Here is a 22,105-nt window from a genome sequence, read left to right on the forward strand (position 1 = left end):
GCCTCCTCACTAAGATGTATTTATGTTGATTCTATAAATAGGGAAAGTTCGTGCTCTATATGTAATTCGTGCTTCCTGTTTGACAAAAGAGAACTGAAGGACTCTGCTCTGCCGAGAGTACTCACTTTCCCTAGGTGAATGAACGGAACTGAAGTTTTGAAACCAAAGAGGGGAGCTAGGCCTATTGGGTATACTTTCTGGTAATAAGAGCACAGAAAAAGTAGAGTGATCATTTCATCACTACGTACTTTAACGTGAGGCGTAGCTTAAAGGATAACATGCCCCCATGTAGACCACGAGCCAACGAGGTCCGCATGGCTCCTACCTTTCTACTGGAAGTGTCAGGGTTGTTTATTCTATGCATATACTCCACTTCAAAGCCAACCTTCCAGACTGTACGGATGCGTGCCTGTCGAGGTAACCATCTCAACACAGTCATCTCCGACTACGACACGAATCCACCGACGACAGCCTTTTTAATAGGACGGTGAGTCCAAATAAGCTGAGATTGACCCAGACGATTAAGAGTCGGGAAAACGCATTTGGCGGGTGTATTCGCAGGTCAAGAATAAGAGGTGACGAGGAACCAAGCTCTCACGAAGTAACAATTTAATACTATCACTGCACTGCAATGTGAGACATAAATATGGAGGTGAATAAAAGTGGTTGAACTTAAACTGAGCAACGGGCAAGCCGTGGAAAAAAATAAGTCAGGTGTAACATAAACAAACAGGAAAAAAAAAAAGAGCAGAGTGGGTCAGGCAATGAATGTGATGGATGTGATGTAATGATATCCTGGTTGACACTAGAAGGGGCATGGACAAGACATATAATGCGCAGAGGGACCACACAAATACAGCAAGGGCCCTCTTCAAGAGTTAGGTGGGCGGATGATATCAGGTAGTTTGTGGAGATAGGAGGTGGTCGCTGCTGGCGCCGGACAAGATTAAGTTTGAGACATGAGAAATTTCTGAGCTGCAGTGGACGCAGTTAGGCTAGCGATAATCAACTCCGAAAGGGCCCGTGCCACAGGGCAAAATAGCGCGCGATGCAGTAATTGAAAGCACTCAACCGCGCATGGCGCATCAATTAGCGTACGTCATAAACTGAGCTCAGTGGGATAAGCTCCTTGCCAGCACAGAGCAACACGTAGTGGTGTATTCGAGGCCCGCCCTCTACCGTATGGCGCATGTAGGCGCGGGCTCACACCAACTCCCACCAGCACTTACAGTCCGAAATAAAGTATTTTGCGATCAAATGATCGTTTACAGAGCAATCACGTATTATGGGAAAGGGCAGCCTTCCTTCCGCTGGGTGCTTATCGCTAAGGGAGCATGACCTTTCGTAGATGTCAGTAGAAACAGTGCATTGACAGGATCTGCACCCGGGTTCCATTTTGTGAGCGGCGATTAACTTTTTTTCCTCGCTTCCTGTCGTACTACGTATCACCCTCCATTTTGCACCCATGTTGGCAGCATTAAGGAGAAGATGGCTTCGACTGGTGCGCACATTTAAAGCCTCCGAACTGAAAGTCCGCGATATTGCAACGTGAGGTCCTTTGCTCTTGCACTAAGCTCAAACCTTTGAAAGATTGTTGCTACAGCAGTCGCTTCTTCTGTCAGCGAAGAGCAACCTGCTTGGAGATTATCTCAGCCATTGCAATCATTTTTGACAAGCGTTCTATAAAAATCAGAAAGAGGAGCACCTGACCAAAAGAAATGGTGAAGAATTAAATTCAACGTCGGAGCATGGAAAGTCAGCAGGCAAGCTAAGCACGCCTGACTAATAGATAGTGTGCTTTGTGCTGTGCTTCAGGGTAGGGAGGTTTCTAGTTGCTTAAGTGGCACTTAACTTTCGCATATGAAGAACAGCTCGTTCATCTGCAATATGGGGCACGAACATAGAGCCACTACTTCAATATAGCAGTCGGTTTCTCAATTAGGCAAATCGGGACGGCAGAGAGGATGGAGGAGGATTAAGCAAGTTTACTGTCGATATATATGTGCCTCCCAGGTGGAGCGCCTATAGGCCTGCTGATAATTCGCAGAAAGGGACCCAATCCTGGTAGACAACAAAAAATACGATCGAGTTGAAACACCTACTCCTCCTTGATGAATTCCCTCAAATTACTATACAGTATGCAAGCAGCAAATATATACGTCGTGTTGGAGGAGAGGAGCGCATATGAGAAAGGTCGCACCGGATAGCGACGGGCTACCGTGGGATGGCGTGTAGGTTCAGCATGCCCTGGCCGCCAAACGGCGCCAGCGGACACACACAACAGCAACCACCGAAGAGAAAACACCACCAAAACCGCAATGATGACGTCGCGCAACACGCCCCCTTTAGGCCGCTTAATGGAGAAGCGCGCGTTTGATAGCTCGCCGTGAAAAGAGCGGCCCGTGAAAAAAACGGCTGTGGCTGCAGCGCACGAGGAAGAGTGGCGCGCAACTCCACCTGACCCTCCCTCGACGTACGGCCATCTCTCTCCCTCTGAGGGGCGGGGAAGGAGCGAAGAAATAGCGACGCCAAGCCTGCCGCCAAGACATAGGAAACGGCGATGGGCGAGAAAGAGACGGTTGGAAGGGATATAAGACAAACCCGCTAGATTGAGGGTGGTGTCGAACGAGAGAAGGAGAGAAACAGGAGGCCCGAGCAGCGGGAGACAGGCGTAATAATAATGCTCAGCCAGCACGTGAGCCCTAAAATAGCGACACACACACACGCGCGAACTCGGGCACGCTCTAGGAAATATAATACAAAAAGGGGGAGGATCAAGAGGGCGTGCAGAGAAAGAAGAACAAAACAAAAGTAGGAGGGGGAGAGTTGCCGCAGCTACAGAAATTACGGCGAAAAAATAACACAGCGCGCGCCCGAGCTGGGGCAGCTCGGACCCCTCCCCTTTCCGCGGTGGTGGACCAGGGCTACTCTCTTCTGGCAGGCCGCTATCGGAAACTTATATATAGAGAGGAGCAGGGCCAGTGGCCGAACGAGCACCAGCGTCGGCGGAACGAGGACTCTGTCTCGCGCTGAGCTGCTTTACGTGAGCTCTCCTCGCCAAGGGGCGTATCGCCGAGGAGACCTTCTCTTCAGCTCGCTCCTGGTAGCTAGCCTGCGAGCTTCTCTGTTCGACACGTAGCCGGCCGGTCGCCTGGCTTGGCTGCTGCCCTCGGCCGGCCCCCAAAATAACGTGAGCGTCTCGTTCGTCTTCGGGCCACGACGACGATGGGGTAGGAGACGAGCAACACGATCCCACAGCCTTGCCCCCCCCCCCCCCCCCCCTTTTTTTTTTTCTTTCTTACTCTTCTCCCGGGGCTTCCGGCTGGTTCCGAATTCGCTAACGTGTTTCGAAATCCGACACCCGCTTGTGCCTTGCCCCCGCCGCCAAATCCCCGTCTCAGCACATCCATTTTGCATAACGCGTGCCGATACGGTGCGTCGAGTTTGGGGCTTGGCGAGGACTTCGTCTCTTCAGGCTTCGTGTCACAGTGCACCAACTATCGCACTAGTGGTTGCGGTGCCACGCGCCTTTTTTTCTTTCCTTGCTCGAATTCTTGTCAGGTTGTGTCCAAGTACACAAGGAAGGCGGTTCACGTCCGCAAGCTCGTTGCCAAGAGCGGAACGGAAATAGCACTAGCCTCGCTGTCATGGTAGCTAGGGTGGCGCGAACTGCAAAGAGAACGTTAGAATTAGGAAGATTAGGCTGGTTGGGCGATGATTATTGACTGGCTGACGCGGGACAGATAAGTGTAGAGCATTTGACGAGATCCTTGCCGTGGCACTGCGCGTAATCTAGCCGATGATGGTGATGTATTTCGGGGATAAGAAACGAGAGAGGGGGAGTGGGCGGTACCGCATGGACATGCCTCATAACCTTGCGCTATCTGTAAGTTCTGGCATCATAGATAATATGACGTACAGGCCGGCTCTGTCCTCCGACTGCGCCAGACGTACCAAATATCTGCGACTGATCTGCAGGTTACTGGACGCTATATATGACAGGGCTCTTCTCCAGAGCGAAGTTTAACATTACCATAGCTGAGGAGTGAGACTGTGTCTAGAGAAGAGGGACGCTCCACTGCATAGCTCTGCAGTATTGCAGCAAAGAAAAAAAAAGAAGGGAGAAATAGAGAGAGGGCGAGAGAGAGAGAGAGAGAGAGAGAGAGAGAGAGAGAGAGAGAGAGAGAGAGAGAGAGAGAGAGAGAGAAGGGGGGGCGGGCGGGTACACTCAACCTCCGCCTTCAAAGGTATGATGTGACAGCGTTAATGAATCCCACCTGCGGCTCCCCTTCCAGACACTCGTTCGCGTACACGGACTTTGCTGCTCGCTTAATGGCTTATTCCTTAACTTGTAGTTCTGTTATCTCACAAGTACTCGTGAACTACCACATTATGTGATATACCACTCTACACAGATACAAGGGTTTGCATAACCAATTCACCTTGAAACTGTTCTCGTTAACTTTCTCATCATCATCAGTCAGTCTGGTGATGATGATGATGAATAAAGAGGCGGTCTCTCCCGCATCACTGTTGTATCAGGTGTGGGTAGTCTATAGTTTCTATACAGGGGGTAGACAGAGGCTGGTAGAAGGGGACCCCACCTGCACGATCGGTGTGTAGTGGGCAGGTATGCTATTGATTTCAATGTAGTCCATGGAACGCATTTTTTTTTTCTGCCGCTCAGATAGAAAGATGACGCTTACAGATTCATCTGGGATGTCAATCACCGACGCGTCAATCTGACTCCCCAACACAGCATTTTAGTGTTAATGAGAAACTATGACCTCGAAGAGGTGGCTTGTATTGTTTCAGCATGCCTAAGTTATAGACTGTCTGTAATGCAAAAGCGGTGTCTAGGAAACGGTGCATGTGGCGCCGCAGGAGATTTTGCCGTTGGCTGGAGGGGATGGGACGTCACGAACATCTCTGTGTATCGAATGAGGTATAACAAGCACTCTGAATAGCCTGTTGCTGGGACGACCAGATTCAAGGTGGCGCAGTAGGCTTGCTTGCAAGAAGCAAGGAAGAGTGGTAACCAGCCGGCTTATCGCGCCGTTTTGGGCCACGAAAAGCTACTACAGTGCGATGCCACTAAGACAAGAGAGAATCTCCTCGAAATGTCACTGCTGTGTGCGAGCTTTGCCTTTCTCCTTCCTCACCGTTTTAATGTGTTGTGTGCAGCGATTAATGCAGGAAGCCAGGAGCTTGGCTTACAGATACTTAGCTTGAGTTCTAAACACGCACAAGCTGGGAAAAGTCTCTCTCTCTCTCTCTCTCTCTCTCTCTCTTTTAACGCACACTTTTTCGGGTAACGACATCCCACCTTTCTGCTAGCTAGCATGTTTATAGAGGCAACCGGAGACTCATACAAATTTTGCCAACACCCTCGCACCCTAGCGAGGGGGTGACACGGACAGTTTTATTTTGAGACAATTCCGGAGTGGCTGAATCAGACAGCAGTGTTCTCAGAGCTGGAACATAAGACATGCCACACGCCCGACTTATGCACTTTCACGACGTGGCCACAGCACGAAGCTTTCAGTACTCTCTCTCTCTCTCTCTCTCTCTCTCTCTCTCTGTAGTCCCCTCCACTCATACTATTTCTATCAAATCAAGAAGCAAACACTCGAAATCACCCGAACAGCCATGGCGGTTGCGCCCTAGCCGTGAGCAGCATATCTAGCCTTCCGTTCGCGGTGCCGGACTCTCGGTTAGAGGCGGCATCGCGTCTCTAAGGCGGTCTCGAGACCGACTGACATAGTGCAGTTATGCGCGCTCCAGCTTTCGCCGCGCGACGACAAACGGTAAACAAAGCCGCATGGACACCGGGAGGGCCCGCGCGCCAACCGAGTTGGTCAGGGTGGGGGGCACTCTAGAGTGGCTGGCGACCGTGCGGCGTGGCCGCGGCGCCCGTGTAAGGGCCAGCATGTCGTAACTTCCGGTCAGTACATTAGGATACAAGTAAAAACAATAGTGCACCGGTTAACGATGGGCCATGGTGCATGGTGCCATATTTTACTCCACTGAACAATCATGACAAAATGTAACGAGCTTTTAAATGTTTAACTGTGTTACGAAGCAGATGCATTGAAAATTTTCAGCTTGTAGTTTCATCGCGCGATCAGCTTCTATCAGCTAAAGCTTGGACGATAGGATACTCTCTCTCTCTCTCTCTTTTATTTATTTATTTATTTATTTATTTATTTATTTATTTATTTATTTATTTATTTATTTATTTATTTTTGTCGCGGAATAATTGTGGTGCGCGGTTACCCTGAAACTTGGACGGAGCGTCACAATAACCCGTCATAGCAGCTCAGAGGCTACAGTGCTCGGCTGTGGAGAACGACTCCACGGGATCGGGTTTCGTCCGGCGTGGCCGAATTTTCGACGTATGCGGAATGCAAGAACACCATGGTCAGCAGTGTATGGTAAGAAATTTGCCTATTCCCTACCCGCTCCTCCCCATGCAGCCACACACCGCCTCCCCTTTCATCTACCCGAGCATCGTGGTTAAGGCGCCCGCCTTGAATGCAATAATTAGTTCGCCTTTGTTCAGCTCATCTACTCCCTCATTAACCAAGGAAAAATATTGAGCCCTGCATTAAGGCACCTCTTTCTTTGTCTTCTTTCATTCGCTTCCTCGTTTCCTCCCCCAAGCACAAAGCAGCTGAGTTGTCAATAGAGGATTCGGTGATTGATGTATACTGCAACTTTCCTTTGATTGCAGGCAACTTATTTGCCAGGCGGATTATCCTGGTGGTTGCGGTAGGCGATGACTTCGGCGCTCTCCATAATGCACCGCCTGTGGTCACTGCGATCAAAGTGGAGCTAATGCAGACATGCCCAAAGGGGGTCCGGACCGGGGTGCAATCGATCCCCTGTTCTTTGGAGGAGGAGAGGTTCGTGGGAAAGTTATCGGCTTTACGCTCTGCTCTCCTGAGCACCAATTATTCTAACAGCGTCATATATTTCACGCCCATTAAGAACTTTTTCTCGTTTCATACTGCTTGCTAAGACACTGGCACGCTGTTAATTATTTTCCAGTTCCATAGTTCATCGGTACGCGGGAACACTCGAATGAAAAGTTGACAAAACAAAAGTGGAACTGACTTGGATGACACAAGCAACCCGATGCAAGTCGTTCCACTCCTACACTGTGCCTCTTTCCTAAACTGCGTACATGAGTGAATGCTGTCGAATCGCTCCGTCCTCTTCTTTCCCTTTCCAGGCATATAAGTACGAAGAACACGGCGGAGGGAGACAACAAGAGAAAGGGTGGCATCCTATTCATAGAGTGAGAGAGGCCAGCTTGAGCAGCCATCTCGCGCCCTGGGCGGCTAAATCGGTTGTGCTTTGGGAAGGGCTGCCCCTCTCGCGAAGGGGCGCTTCAGCTCGGGTCGCTGCCCAGCCCCGTCTCCATTTCAAGCGAGCAGATGGGGGAGGGGGAGGGGGGGGGGGTTGCATAGCGTCAGTTTCTTCCGCGAAGCGACCGGTCCAAAGCGGAAGGAAGGACTTCGAAGAAGTATCACTGCCTTTCCGAGCCATGTCACACGTGTTGTTCGGGAATGTGGCCATGTTTCAATGTCACGGTTTTGCTGGGTTAATTACCTGGATTACAGGGGAGCTTTTCGACGCTGACGCGGCGATCAGCCAATTAACTTATTGTTCTCCGTTGTCGCGGCATCATGTGGCGCAGAGAGTGAAAAATTGTCACGAATTGCCGAAGCACAAACGTGTCCGGCCATCTAGAGCGGCCAGAATGCCCACCGTCGCACTACTTCTCTTCATTTGATTTTCTAATGAACCAATAAAATTTACAAGAGTTCAACACTGCTGAACCAAATAATGAACGAAAGCATTAGCTGCAGGTGACCGAGCGTTCTTATTCTTCTCTTTTTCTTCTTCCTCAGTCCATATATGAAGCCCCGCTTTAACCAATCGATATGAACGTGCCTTGGTGGCCTATAGGGGTAACGTGAATGCAAGGGTCCTAGCAGTCTGATTCTGACATAACCGTCCCATGTGAAACGAGAGACTCAAGTTGGCAGCTCCTGCCAACTGAGCCGCGGCTCCAACCGCACCATGCCGACCGCTTGAGTTGGGAGCCCATCTCTCGCTTTTGTGTCACTTGGGGTGTGACGTCACAGCGTCACGTGGGTAAGACGTGGCTACCGCCGCGCTACGCCGACCGCTTGAGTTGGTATCCCAGCTCTCACCCTAGTGTCACGTGGGGTGTGACGTCACAGCGTCACGTGGGTACGACGTACGTGGCTACCGCCGCGCTACACTGAAGGCTCGAAACCTAGAGTAGTATTGCTTTCCCAATAAAACAAAGTTGATGCCTACTTACGCGCGCGTGCGCCCGCAACGTCACTCCAATGATGTCGCCAAATCGACATCACACACCCGGGGCTATGAGGTAGCATTTCACTTAACTCAGGAGGGTGGATGTCACAGGGAGCTCTTAAGAATGTGAGATCTGTAGGCTGCGTGAACATATAATAATAACAAAGATGAATACTAGGTTATCTGCTGCAAGAAAGACAAATGCTTTCGAATCAATGGAAAACGGTGGAATATTTCTGCCACGCATTTTACTTTTTATTGCGAAAGCAATACTGCTCGCAGTTTGAGCCTTCAGCGTGGAACCTTTGGACGACTCCCGTAGACGGCTCCAAGCTGGCAGGAGCTGCCAATTTGGGTCTCTCGTTTCACATGGGACGGTTATGTCAGAACCAGCCTGCCAGGACACTGGCATTCACGTTACTCCTAGAGCCCAATAAGGCACGTTCATACGGCTTGGTTAAAGAGGGGGCTTTATATGTGGGCTGGCAGGAACTGCCAACTTGGGTCTCATTTCACATGGGACGCTTGATCAGCCTGCCAGGACCTTGGCATTTCGTTACCCCTCTAGGCCACTAAGGCACATTCATACGGCTTGGTTAAAGCGGGGCTTTATGTGTGGGCTGGAGGAGGAGGAGGAGGAGAAGAAGAAGAGGAAGAAGAAGAAGAAGAAGAAGAATGCTCGGTCACCCGCAGCTATTGCTTTCGCTCAATATTCGGTTCAGCAGCGTTGAACTCTTCTAATTTTATTGCAGAGAAGGGAATATGAATGGATTAAAAAAAAGAGGAAATAGTAAATATGCTTCAAATCTGCTTCTCAGGAAACAATGCGAGTCCTCGCGATACTGCTTGAGCTAGTAAACGGCCCCATTTACAAAATGGTATGCCAAACAGCTATGGCGGTCAGATCCTAAAGGAGAGAGGGGAAAAAGGGAAGGGGCAAGAAAACGAAGTAAGAGAGCGCTTTGCGAGAGGAACCGCAAGAGTGACGTGTACGCACCCCGGTCTATGCGGCTTAAGCCTTATTCGAAAGCCAGTGAGCCATATCTGACAGTACTGGGCGATATCCTCATAAAGAAAGCATGTAAAGGGGCAGAAACGTGTAGGCTAACTAAATGTGTTCAACTTCAATTGAGGAGAGAACAGCGAACTATCGAAAGGAAAAGATGGAATAGACAGGAAGCGAGCAGAGTGGGCCAGGATACGAACATGATTTAATTAAAGATACTCAAGTTGACATTAGGGAGAAATAGGCATGGGCAGAGGGCGGCTGAAAGTTAGCTGGGCTGAGATCTGGGGGGTTAGGTAGGTGCACCTAACACCACAGGACAGATTTAATTAGAGCGATATGGGAGAAACTTTGCAGTGCAGTTGACTTAGCTAGGCACATGATGATGACGATAACTGTACTACGCAGGATGTCAGCAACTTTGCCGGGAAGACAGCTAAGTAGCAGAGCAGCGCAGTGAAGCCTTCTCTGCCGTCGAGCGCCCGTCGCTACGTTCAGAACTCGGGCACCCCTTTGGACCGGAGTTAACGCCTTGTGATATTCTGTTGAAAACGCCCTCGTCCCTGTCAGAATGCACCGTGCGTAAAAGAAAAAAAAAAAGAAAAGGAGACAGGTGACAGGATGCCAAGACACGTCCGCTTGTGAGATGGTGGCTCCCTTCCGCCGAGCCTGAGAAGCGAAGTTTCTATATTTGCGGCCCAAAGGAGCGTTATGGGGGAGGCGCATCTCCTCTTCCCCGTGTGCGTTTCCTCTTTTCTGCGCTTCAGTTAGTTCATTCATTCTTCCCCGAACAGGCAAGACGCCAGCTGCAGCGGCGGAGAAAACGGAGCCACCTCAGTGGCATTCTCCTGCTGAACGGAGGAAGACGGTTACGCCATTCGCGTGGAGAGCATGAGTTCCCTGACCGACAGCGCTGCGATATGTGTGGGTGGAAGTGCGGTATGCAACAGTTATAGCGCTCTGGCTGGACGACAACCTGCATTCTCTTTAGCCCGCTGTTGCAGGACAATGCCTTGACAACGCCCAATATATATATATATATATATATATATATATATATATATATATATATATATATATATATATATATATATATATATATATATATATATATATATATATATATATATATATATATATATATATACCGAAGCAATCATATGACAGGTCTAATATGCTTGGTAATACTGAAAAAGGTACAAGCGGAACGACATATATGGTAGTCTCGGGAAACCGCTCAAAGCAGAAGACGTCACCAGAATTACTTTCTAGACCTTCTGGTAACGAGGTTCAACTGTTCTTCTGATCATGGTGTAACATTGTGATAAGGGTGATGATGTTATAAGTAGGACCAGGCTTAACGGGCGTGCTGCATGGACATATTAAAGCATCGCTCCAAGCTTCTCCGTAAAGCTGGTGGTCAGGTGGCCTCTTCCCTGAAACAAAGCGAAGACGAGGCGCTGCCACTGTATTACCGCTGCCACCATTTTTTTTTTTCCTTGTTATGAATGCCCGCATAAGTTGGATGTTCGCGGTCAATTCCAAGCCGACAGGTGAAACCGCTGTAATAAAGTTAGCATGCATCATTCATAATTGCAGCTTGCCACGGGGAGACTACGCCCTATAGCGCAAGACTTCAGTCCCCGTTCAGGGACATTTTTTTCCTACTTTGCAAATAGGGAAGTTTTTTCCGGGGACGTTTTTACCGGATACCGAGTGGGCCGCAGTTCGGGCTAGCAGACTTAACGCCCACTGCGGCGCCCACACCACCTGACGAGCGAGGTCCAAAACGCGAATAAAGTGCCATTATGAGGTGCCATTAATAGGTGCCATTAATAGGCGGGTAGCCATATCGTATATCGGACCGCGAATAGTAACTGCATAGCTGCCCACAGGAGACTGCGTATGATTAAAATGAGCGGTGAAACCATCTGCTACCCTCTGATGATACGCGCCAATGTAATCAAGATAACAGTTACACCTTGAAATGTCGCTTCTGCAGCCAGAAAGGGAGAGAGAAAATTCACGATTTTTAAAGCATACTCAAGTGAAAACAGATAATAAAAAACCGACGCTTTCGTTAGTGTCAAGGGGAAAAAAAGAAAAAAGAAAGGAAATTAACAAGCGCATCATAACAGCAGCGGAGACCCTGCCTCTCCTCCGCCGCGCTTCTTTCTCTCCCTCCGCATGCAAGGTTTCACGCCGTGAATGAAACTGTGGTTAAAATAAGGCCAAACGGAAGTGCCAACGCGTGGGAAGGTGACTACTGTGCAGAGTCCAAGAATCGCTGGCGATGCTCCCGGCTGCCAAAAACGACGCCTGCCAGAACCGTGGCGACGGAGCATAGCTGGAGTACAGTTCGCTCCGACCGAGCTGAACTGACCCGCTTCATGTCTGCACTGTTCCCATACGGCCAGCACAAAATGTTTTAAATGGGTTGGTTTTACGTCAGCAAGTAAATACCATCTAGATTTTCATAGCATGGCGATGGGCCTCCCCCATCCTCCTCTCTCTTCCAAGCATTTCTAAAAATGAAAAAAGGAGCGGCTGCGCAGGATAGAGGAACCAAACGGGCAGCTATGCATACCGCGTTGGTCTACTAAGCGAGTTATCTTAGCAGGGCTATACTAGCATCTTAATAGGGCTATACTAGCAACAACAGGAGAGACCATAGAGTCAACCATCATCGCCCTCGTCGAAAAATGGCAGGTGAGCACGGCAGGTGATACAAATTTGGTATAGTCTAGGTTGAGAGTGGAGCCCTATACCTCCTGAGAGTGGGGCTTCTAGGTTATGCATTCATGGAGATGGTTCAATAAAGGTTCCATTAACAAGCGTGATTCATCAGAAGACAATGCATTTTTCGTCAGCGATGACAAAGCTGAGCAAAATGGCAGTGACAACAGTCTGAAAGCGATCGTGGGAGCACTAAAAGAAATATGTGTTCTCACAAGAGAGGGGGGATTATTCGCACAGTCATAAAAGCGCATGGTCATAAGTTCTGCAGGTAACTGTGCTGATCTTTCGAGAGAGCAAGTTTTCTCCTTCGTAATGGCAGAACATCCAGGCGCGGACTACGCGCGAGAGAGACTAATAAGCGCGAAATTACGGCCCAATGACTCGACAGCGCTCGCCGAAATATGGAACAAAAAATGAAGCGTAACTCCTAACGTCGCGATGCTGTTAGACGAAATGCGAAAGCACCTATATTCTAAAATTTCGCAGCAAGTTAAAGAACACTTAAAACGGACAAAACTAATACCAAACCCACCATTACCCCCCGTAAACACTAACCTGAAAACCAAGGCGCTGACCAAGCACGGGTGCGCAGTCCTCCACCATCAAGCTTCATCACCTCTCGGCTGAATTATGGAAGGATTTATGTGCTATTCTTGCGAGCGACGTTCTATCTTCACAACCTTTTTTTTGAGCTTCCTTACAAGAAAACGGGAAGGGCCAGAAAAAAAAAAAAAAAATCCTTGCTCAGGAGTAAAAAGAGGGGGTGGGAAAGAGAATTCACTCCCCTCAAAAAATGACAAAGTCGTCGGTTGTATATACTATTTTTCCTTTTCCTGCCTCGTTTTCTGCTTCTTTTTTTTTTTTTTTTCTGGGCACATTGTGAACAGATATTTACTGTCGTGCTTTGCTGCAATCATTTTTACTCCTACAACTAGCAGATGTAAGATAACTGAAGAAACAAACAAATAATAAAATCATCCAGCCCTTTGACTGGAAAAATATAAAATTTTCAGAACAAGAACGAAACGGTATTTGCAAGAGCATGCACTGCGGTTGAATCCGATAAAGACATTGCCACAGTGCTGCGTCCGCATTCTCATTATAGAAAATGAGATGGCCTAGCCTGTAAGAACGACGGATCAGGGCACTCAGACAAGTAAACGGGTTAATGGAACATGCACAATCTTCACAGCTTAATACAACGTGATGCCAGCAGATCCCCCCATTGCACGCTTTTATTATTTCTCTACTTCATATTGTATGTGCGCGAAGTCCAGCAGGAGCGGTGATAAGAGGGAAAGAAATCAACGGCAGCGCTAAGTGAAACACGTGGCCGGCGTAACACAGTCTGGGCAGCAAAAGCGATTAAAGTGGTTCCTTTTAGCTGCTGTGGGGGGTTTGTGTTTAGTACATAACGAACGCCTTTCAGAACAACGTGGCCGCGAAATGTGAAACCGTGCAGTCGTGGCATTCGTAATGTCACTGGCGATCTCGTAGCACGCCGTGTAACTAGCCCGTTTTGTGAAACACGCCCGATTTTCGACGAGAGAATGGCTAATGAAACGCGAGATGTTTTTCGAAAACGCTGCTGCAGCGCGATGCAAATAGCGCTTTTAAGGGCGAAAAGTAAAAGAGTTAAAGCGCGCCGAAGAAGATTTCTCGCTGGCGTCTGAGGAGGCCGATCAGCGTTCACTTTGAAAATCAATTACTTTCTTGCATCTTTACTAAAATCCTAGAACAGCATGATTATCTGATAGTAAAAACAGGCCCCAGATGAGCCTTCGGCGATAGCATGTCTGCTTAAGATAACTGTCGCGCCTTCAGTGGATTGATTTGGTGTTTCATCTGTGGTACAGATGAACACAGTGAAGCCGCCCTGTTCAGCAAGTAGCGTATAGTCATCTGTTAAGGACGCATGCACCATGACTCCTCGTTCCTTTCTATCCTAAATCATTTTATAGCGCGCGAAGAGTCTGATCTTTCGTTTCCCTTGGTGGCCCCGGATTTCAAACATACCTTATAAGGAACGCATTTTCCGTGTACGTCTTTGTTTTTGATGTTTGCCGGACATGATTCAGGGAAGGGTGGTGATGGAGCTGAGTTGTCCACGTTCTACACCTTTATAAAGGTATCCTTCGTTTTTTTTTTTTTTTTTTCTAAATTGTATGTCATTCAGCCTATCCTCTCGGCATGCTGATGGTCGAAACTGTGTAGCTAACTGATCAATACATCTAGTACACATGCTATTTTCATGCATTTACATCCTCGGTTGGAATATATGGTCTTTTACCCTGATCCTAGGCTACAGCCCACATCATGCCCTGCTCCCTGTGTTTCAGGCCCAATGAAATGAAAAAGCACGCCTACCTCGCTTCCTTGCTGAGGGGTTCTAAGCAGAAAATAGCGACCCCGACGTATAACAAATTCACAAAGCAAAACGTTTCTCTCCGACAAGAAGTTCTGCGAAAACAGCTGCAGAGTTTCTCCAAAGCACAGATCTTGGCCGCCCTTCAGATAATTCAGCACACAAGCCGCATTAGCGGCCACGCCACTAAACGAGCCGTATATAGTATGAACATTCGGCCGCTGACACCGCACTCGGCTGTTGGAAGATTTAAATTAGCTTCTTTGGGGACATCGCAAGCTGAGGTTATTTAAATACTTCCGCGGAATTCTACAAAAAGCTCTATACGCAATATCTGAACTGGCTCGGCCTCAAAACGCGGGGAGCTACGAACTCAAGTGGCGAAAGCGCTGCAGCTACAACCACCAAGGGTTGTGCGCAAGACGTGGTATTCTGAAGAGCGGAGGCGGACTTCATGAAGAGTAGGTAAATTTGAAGCCACTTTCGCCATTTTACTCCTTTTAGCAATATTTGGAAAAGTAAAAAATAAAACGGAGAATGAAAGACGGAAAGAATGAATGAAAGATAAAATGAAGGAAAGAGGACAAAGACCGCAGGACAAGAAGAAGGAAAGGAAGAAATGAGATAAAAGAAAGAGATAAGTAGAAAGGATGAAGGAAGGCCAGAACGAGAGAAGGAAGGGAAGAAGGAAAGGAAGGAGAAAGTGATAAGGAAAGGAAGAAAGAGAGAAAGAAAGAAAAGGAAGTGAAAAGGACATCAAGGAAAGAAAGAAGGCAAGAAGGGACGAAATAACGAAAGACGGAAAGAAGGAATGAGAGAAAAAGAGAAATAAACAGAAACAAACTGCACCACTCGGCCACATACCGCCAAATTTCGGGCAAGCGCCTCTCATCCCCAACTTTACGCGCCGAAAATGTTGGCAAAGTGCCCATGAGGGAAGGGGAGGGGGCTATCGCCTAAAGAGCCCTGCAATTCAAGATGGCGACTACAAAAATTTCCCGCCAGAAAAAAATGGTTTGGATTGTGGGGTTTAACGTCCCAAAGCGACTCAGGCTATGAGAGACGCCGTAGTGGAGGACTCCAGAAATTTCGACCACCTGGGGTTCTCTAACGTGCACTGACATCGCACAGCACACGGGCGCCTTGCTTTTCGCCTCCATCGAAGAGTGGCCGCCGTGGCCAGGATTCGATCCCGCGTCCTTGGGAACAGTAGTCGAGCGCCGTAACCATTGCGTCACCCCGGCGGGGCGCCAGAAAAAATTCTAAGGACGAATACGATACTCCCTTAAACGAAATTAGAGTGCAACTATTTAAGCGTCTTTGCGATACGCTCAGGGAAACAATTTGGAAGATGATGTAATACAAGTGCAAAACACTGTTTTTCTCACGAGGCAAAGAGAATTTCTCAAAGGAAGAGAAAGAAGAGCAACGAGCGAGCGGCTCTTATTGTTCACCGAATAACATCACCATAAGCGGCGTAAAGCTCGTGACATTTTTTGCTCTTCTTCTGAGAAATATATTTGCCTTGTGACTTCCGTGGCTTGCCACTCTCTTTCACTCGGTGACACCGGCAACGGCATCAACCGCCGTACGGGCGCATAAGAGCTGCGCTTTGAAAAATGGACATGGATTTAAACTGTCATTGATCTCTAAGCTGTGCTCGCGCTTTGAGGTGTACGCCGAGTCGTCGGCGCAGCGTATTGCCATTCCCTGAAAACTGCAGCAACGGAAGTGCCGGGTGGCGTCTCTAAAAAATATAACGCAACAAAAAGGAAGTCAAGAAAGCTTTTAGTAGGCATTTTAGTCTATGCACATTGCAGTGCATAGACTAAAATGCATACGCAATAAAATAGTTTGCTGGATCAAAATTACCGGATTAAAAGAACAGAGAAAAAGCAATGCCTTAGTCGGAGGCTCCAGAATGATTTCGACCACCTGTAGATGTTTAAAGTACGCTGACACCGTACAGCACGTCTCACCTTCTAAACGTACCTATTTTCACTACGCAGCGAAGGTGTCAGTCGAAAAATGAATCGTATACTGCACCTTTTTCTTCCTCAAAACCATTTTTTTTTTTACAAGCACACCAAGCGCGCTAGTGACACGTGGAAACGGGAATGGCGCTGTTACTGTGGCAGCTATGCGATAGCAACTTTCTTTCTCAGTGGGCAGAGGTAGTTGCTGTCAAATGCGGGCTCTAAAGAAGCACTCAAAGTTACAAGAACGGCGATCATGCGATTGGTGGACAAGAAAATTAACAGTCGTAGGACGGTTGCATGCTGATCGACTGCAATGCGACTTCTAAGCGCAAACTGCAAACCATGCACTGTGTGTAATATAGGCAAAGTTGTATACCTAAGCAGTGGATGTTCTCCTGAAATATACTTGAATTCAACCAAAACAAAAGAATGTCGAGCCCAGCCAGAAAAACCCAGCGGCTTGCAAATTACAGTAGAGAGAAAAAGCATCGCCGGCTTAAATGCTTTCCGTGAATGCAGCATGCGCTGTCTCACGTGCATGACCGGCCACTCCGCGACAGTGCTAGGCTACTACGAAAAGGCGAGCACGGAGTGGGATACGGGCATGAATAGTGAGGTTTAAAGATGGACATCAACAAGGAAACCAAATACGACAACACCAGAGAGACAGGGTTCCTGCGTGAAATAAGGAGCGACATACTACTAAGAACGTAAGAACGTGGTCACTCCGTAGGAAGTTTACAGAAGGGCTAGATTGCCAGCGGTCTATATGTGGGACTGCAGAGGAGACACTCCAGCATGTCGCAATCGATTACCCCAACTTACGACCAATATCTGTGACTAGACCTGTAACGCAGTCCTCACAGACACCCGCCGAGTTCACAGCACTTACAACTTCGTGCATGACATCCATGGAGGCACTTGGAATGACACTTGCACTGGGACAACGGGGACACACGGCCACCGCGAATGCGACGGAAATGACGAAGTGCCGTCTTGAAATCTTGTGGCAGACTGGACTGCAAGCACAACAGTCGACTGAAACTCGTCAACTGAAATCCAATTCGTTATCTTTGATCGCTCCTATGCAAAAGGACTCACTAGGAAAATTATCTTGTGACTCGAGCGCTCACTCATCCGCTCACCACCAACGGCCAAAAATATCGGATCTTGTTTGTGCCATCGCTAAGCAAGCTCAAGCATCATGACCACTGAACCATCGCGGCAGGTTCAATCTCTCGCTCGGTATGACCAGGTTTATGTGTCCACCCTATTGAAGGGGCGGCTCCCGGACGGCGTCCCAAGTTGGGTTAAACTCGAGGTCTCCGATATCAAGCGCACCGTCGCGCCACAGCTTATTGCCGAGGCCACAGTTAAACCTCCGCCACTTGACGCGGTGGTTCCCAGATGGCGCCACATGTATAGCTGAAACTGCAACTTCCCCTGCTTTCGCACTATAATCGGTTAAACAGAGATATGCCCTGCCATTTTTTTTTTAATGTCATGATACAGTACGCTGTCTGTGATCCTCCAATGCAAACGGGAAATGGACGCAACAGCCTCATCATTATAATTGGTGGTAAAGGATGGCAGGCCAAGATTTATCCCTAGATGTAAATTTTTTTATGTGTAATTTGGGCCCTCTAGCGCCTTTATTTTTTTTAAATACCTACAAACCTTTTTCGCCTTGCATCACGTGTTTATGTACAGCTTAATAAAAAATGCAGATTGCATTCATTGCCTTTCATATGGACAACATATCTCGTTTTCAGGACCATCCGCAACAAGAAGCCATCGTAATCTTAATATCCAACCTTTTTGGCCCGTACTAACGATTTCAAGCACAGTTTATTTCTTCGCACTGTGGAAAGTTGGAGCGCATTACATGGAACCATTCGTTCACTACCAACCTCTGTTTTTTGTCGGCAATTGAATCGCAGCATCTTAAGGTGTTGTGTTTATTTATTGTTACATCTGATGCACTGTATCGCATTTTCTGTGCCCACCCCTGCTATAGCCCCCGAATTGGGCTGCAGTATTCTTAAATAAATAAAATAGTCTAAAACGTCGATGAATTTTTTTCCTTCCTCGTTCCTGGTAGAAAAACTCGGGTGACCATTGCTGCTCTGTGAGATGTGCCATCCTACATAAACATCATAGATAGCAGGCATCAACTCAGCGTCAAGGCCACGACGGCTGCCGCGGTGCGAAATGAAACATTGATGCCACGCAGTACACGTTTAGTTCAGCACTCATTGAATACTTTAATCCTACGAACACCTCCTTGCGCATTGCGGGAACCAGGAAGCAAATGGCAACTTCTGGAACGACAACCTACGAGCACGTTGAGCGAAGCAAGAACACTGGAATCTGTGACGAAAGATATGCGGTACATTAAGAAGTTTATTTTCCCCGTGAAAGGGAAGCTATACCCGAGCTAAAAGGGGACCCTGTTTATGTAATTAAATAAATGTGACGCAGACTACCAAGGAGAGAAGTCTCACACTGACCGCAATGTCGGAAGGATTATAACGCAATGAAATATTTGCGTACCTGGATACACTCATGATCTACATATCAATTCACGCCTTCCATAAGTGGGTAAAACATGCCAAGGGAGCATAAATCTCCTTTACACAACCTGCTGTTTTATTTCATGGGGAACTTCGCTAATTTTGTTAGACTCGTTACCCGTCACAATATCTGCCTGTCAGCGGATAATTTAGATCACCATGCCAGTGCACGTTAAAGAACCCGCCAGAAAAGCCGGGATTTATCTACAGTCCTGCGGTAAGCAATATATGTTATTTTATTCCTCCTTACAATTCCTTTTCGTCCCTTCCATCGCTCCTCGACTCGGGTGCCCAGGTTGTGTGTGAGTTACAGCGATAAAGGGTTAGTAACAGTCACGTCGCTCCCGTCAGCCAGTAATTATTAAGGCGAACACTTTACTAGCATGCATGTAGTTACTGATAACTTCCTAGTTATGAGGGAGGAGACATTACTCTTTTTTTTTTTTTAATTTAGTCTTGCTACAATATCGAAAGTCTTAACTGCATCTTCAAGTTTTGTGTGTAGGCAAATTAAAACTTTAGAACTTCAGCGCGAGTTTTCTTTTTACACTACACTTACCAATGGTATTTACAGTGCACATTGAGGGTCCCAGCGCCAAAAACGGCAGGAGTTAGCATACATGATATACCCTGTAAGTCAAGAAGGAGTTACTAAACGACAATATAAGTTTGCTTATTGTACCAGCCTGCATCGTTTTTTTACCATATCTGTACAAAGCCGTGTCGAGGTTCATACAGTCAACATAAATGGGCTTGCCGTTGTTTTATCAGAAACAGGTGAAAAAAGAAACGAACTGGAAATTTATTTCAAATGTGCATAGGCGTTCCAATTTGGATAGTTTCGTGAAATGGACCTATATGCGAAAGCCATTAGATACAGACATTGTACAAAGGAGCAGTGTTCTGGTTGCGTGCAATGACGATTATTAGTTTATTATGCGTGCATTTATTGAGGCCACCTCTGTTTTTTGTTTGTTTTTTTCACATGCCGTTATTTTGACTTCCATTTTCCTTCAGGCGAATACGGATAGCGTTCAATTTCGGTTACATCATACGTAAGAGAAGCACTAAGGTTCGCATCAAAAACGCCTACCATTTAAAAAGTTTGCGTACATTCCCAACACAGACAATGAATGGCAAAAGAGCTCGTTTAATGAACGAGGACAATGCTATCATGGCAGATGGGGAGATCAGAGACTAGCCGAGTCGACGCCACCGATCGAATCCCTTCGTCGAATCGGTACCAACACACTACACCATTCTTCTCTCAAGAAAAGTTCTTCGTTTCTCAGGGGCTGGGACACCCCACATCCAGATGTGCGGACATGCATCGCTGAATGGTCGTTACAGCCCACCGTTGTTAAAGCAGAATATATGAAGAATCTGAATTCAAAACTGCTAGCTGGACACTAGCCAGCATACGTATTAAAAAGGAAGGTTGTCCAAGTAAATATATAGAGCGCACGAAGAACAAGGAAAGTGTTTCGGGTTTATTTTCCTCCTTCAAACCCTTTCCCTCTGTTAGTTAGCAGTTCGGTGGCTCATTGTGGAATGCGATTTTCATTTGTTCCCTTGGTTACCACGCAATGCATTGATATAAATCCTGTGGGGGAAGGAGGCTTTGCAGGAAGGATCGGCGAAAGGGCGCGCTCGAGAGTGGAAAGAGGGATCGTGGAGGGGTGAGAGAGAAGGAGGGCAGGCCGCAAAATGCACGTGCACTACGGCACCCAGCTGCGAGCACGACGTCGACATCCAGCATTTCTCGCGCTGATGCTAGCAGCGCGTTATTCGAGAACTGTGCCGAGAGCGAACAAAATAAGCCGCATGGAGGGAGGGTGGTGAGAGGTAGGCTGCTGCTGACAGCGTTCCCGAATGCCTGCCTACCTTGATGTCGTCCACGGGCTCCGATTTCACTCTGACCGGTGTCGGTGTTGTCGGCGGCGGCGGCGGCGGCTGCGGTGGCGGACGGCGGTGCTTGGGGCGTCGCTTCGATGACGGTTTGTCGCCTCCGACGGCACCGGCACTCATTTCACTCCACGAACGGTTAGCGGCGTTCCTCGGGCGGCGTTGAACACCACACGTCGATGAAAAAAAAAAAAAAAAAAAAGAAAAATGCGAAGAGTGAAACGCGCTAGTACGACACGACAAGGCTGGCACAGGATGGCACGCACAGCACGACGGGACAAGCACCGCTGGCCATCTCGACGGCAGCCGCTCGATTTTTGCGCCGCCCGAAGCGCAGACGACGCGCGGCGAACGGACGATGCAGCGGCGGCTGAACCAGACCGGATGTTGGCGGCGCTGTTTTCGCCACGGCGTCGTCTGCTATGGGCTTCCGGTTGTGCTGAAAGAGCAAGTGGCGGCGCGTGGCGGCTTGACGCGGCGGTGAACAAGGGCGCCGCTTTTGAGTTCTCCCCGTTTGCACTGAAATTCAGTGTGTTTGCACCAGGCGCGTCCGCACCGCTTTGGGGCTATGCAGTTATCAGACGTGACATGCTTTAGCTCACATTCTCGTCAAACGCGCACGAACACTGTGCCGATACCGCAAAGCAGTTGACAGCGGTGGATCTTGAAGCCGCGAAATCAGCCAGAGATCCCAAAAACAGAAACGGGTGAAGGCAATGGATCGTACAGCGAATATATATATATATATATATATATATATATATATATATATATATATATATATATATATATATATATATATATATATATATATATATATATATATATATATATATTGTAACGAAGACAGGGATATATATACATACACACACACACACTCTTGGCACGATTGCAGCTATTTTTGGATAAGCGACTAGCGGTACGTACTAATGTGTTACTGTGCGTAGCTGCTGTAGCGATTTGGAGTAGGTTGCGACTAATGCTGCTCAAATGGAGTCATATTCACGCAACAGTAGCAGGTACACGTCATCGTTAGAGGTGCCTCGCGTTTGTAAATGCTACCGTGTACCCTGCATCCTATTCATTCATTCACTTCTTTCGGGCCTATCTATTAGGTTCAGAAAAAAAGAACATAAAGAGGCTTTAAGGAGTACATAGTGATTATACTTTGATATCAATACCCATC

The 22,105-nt window shown here is 47.8% G+C and overlaps 1 protein-coding gene across 1 annotated transcript in view; it reads right to left on the reverse strand.

Annotated features, from left to right (window-relative positions):
• Positions 1-21,277, reverse strand: part of Sobp (Sine oculis-binding protein) — a 125,513-nt gene extending 104,236 nt beyond the window's left edge. Inside the window, exon 1 of the mRNA XM_084590760.1 lies at positions 20,899-21,277. Coding sequence (XP_084446886.1) covers positions 20,899-21,042 — 144 coding nt within the window. The 5' untranslated portion in view covers positions 21,043-21,277. The remainder of the gene's footprint in view (positions 1-20,898) is intronic.
• Between the last annotated feature and the right edge of the window lie 828 nt (positions 21,278-22,105).

This window comes from Amblyomma maculatum, chromosome 1, assembly GCF_055883805.1.
Source record: "Amblyomma maculatum isolate TAMU_Amacu chromosome 1, ASM5588380v1, whole genome shotgun sequence".
Taxonomy (NCBI): Eukaryota; Metazoa; Arthropoda; class Arachnida; order Ixodida; family Ixodidae; genus Amblyomma; species Amblyomma maculatum.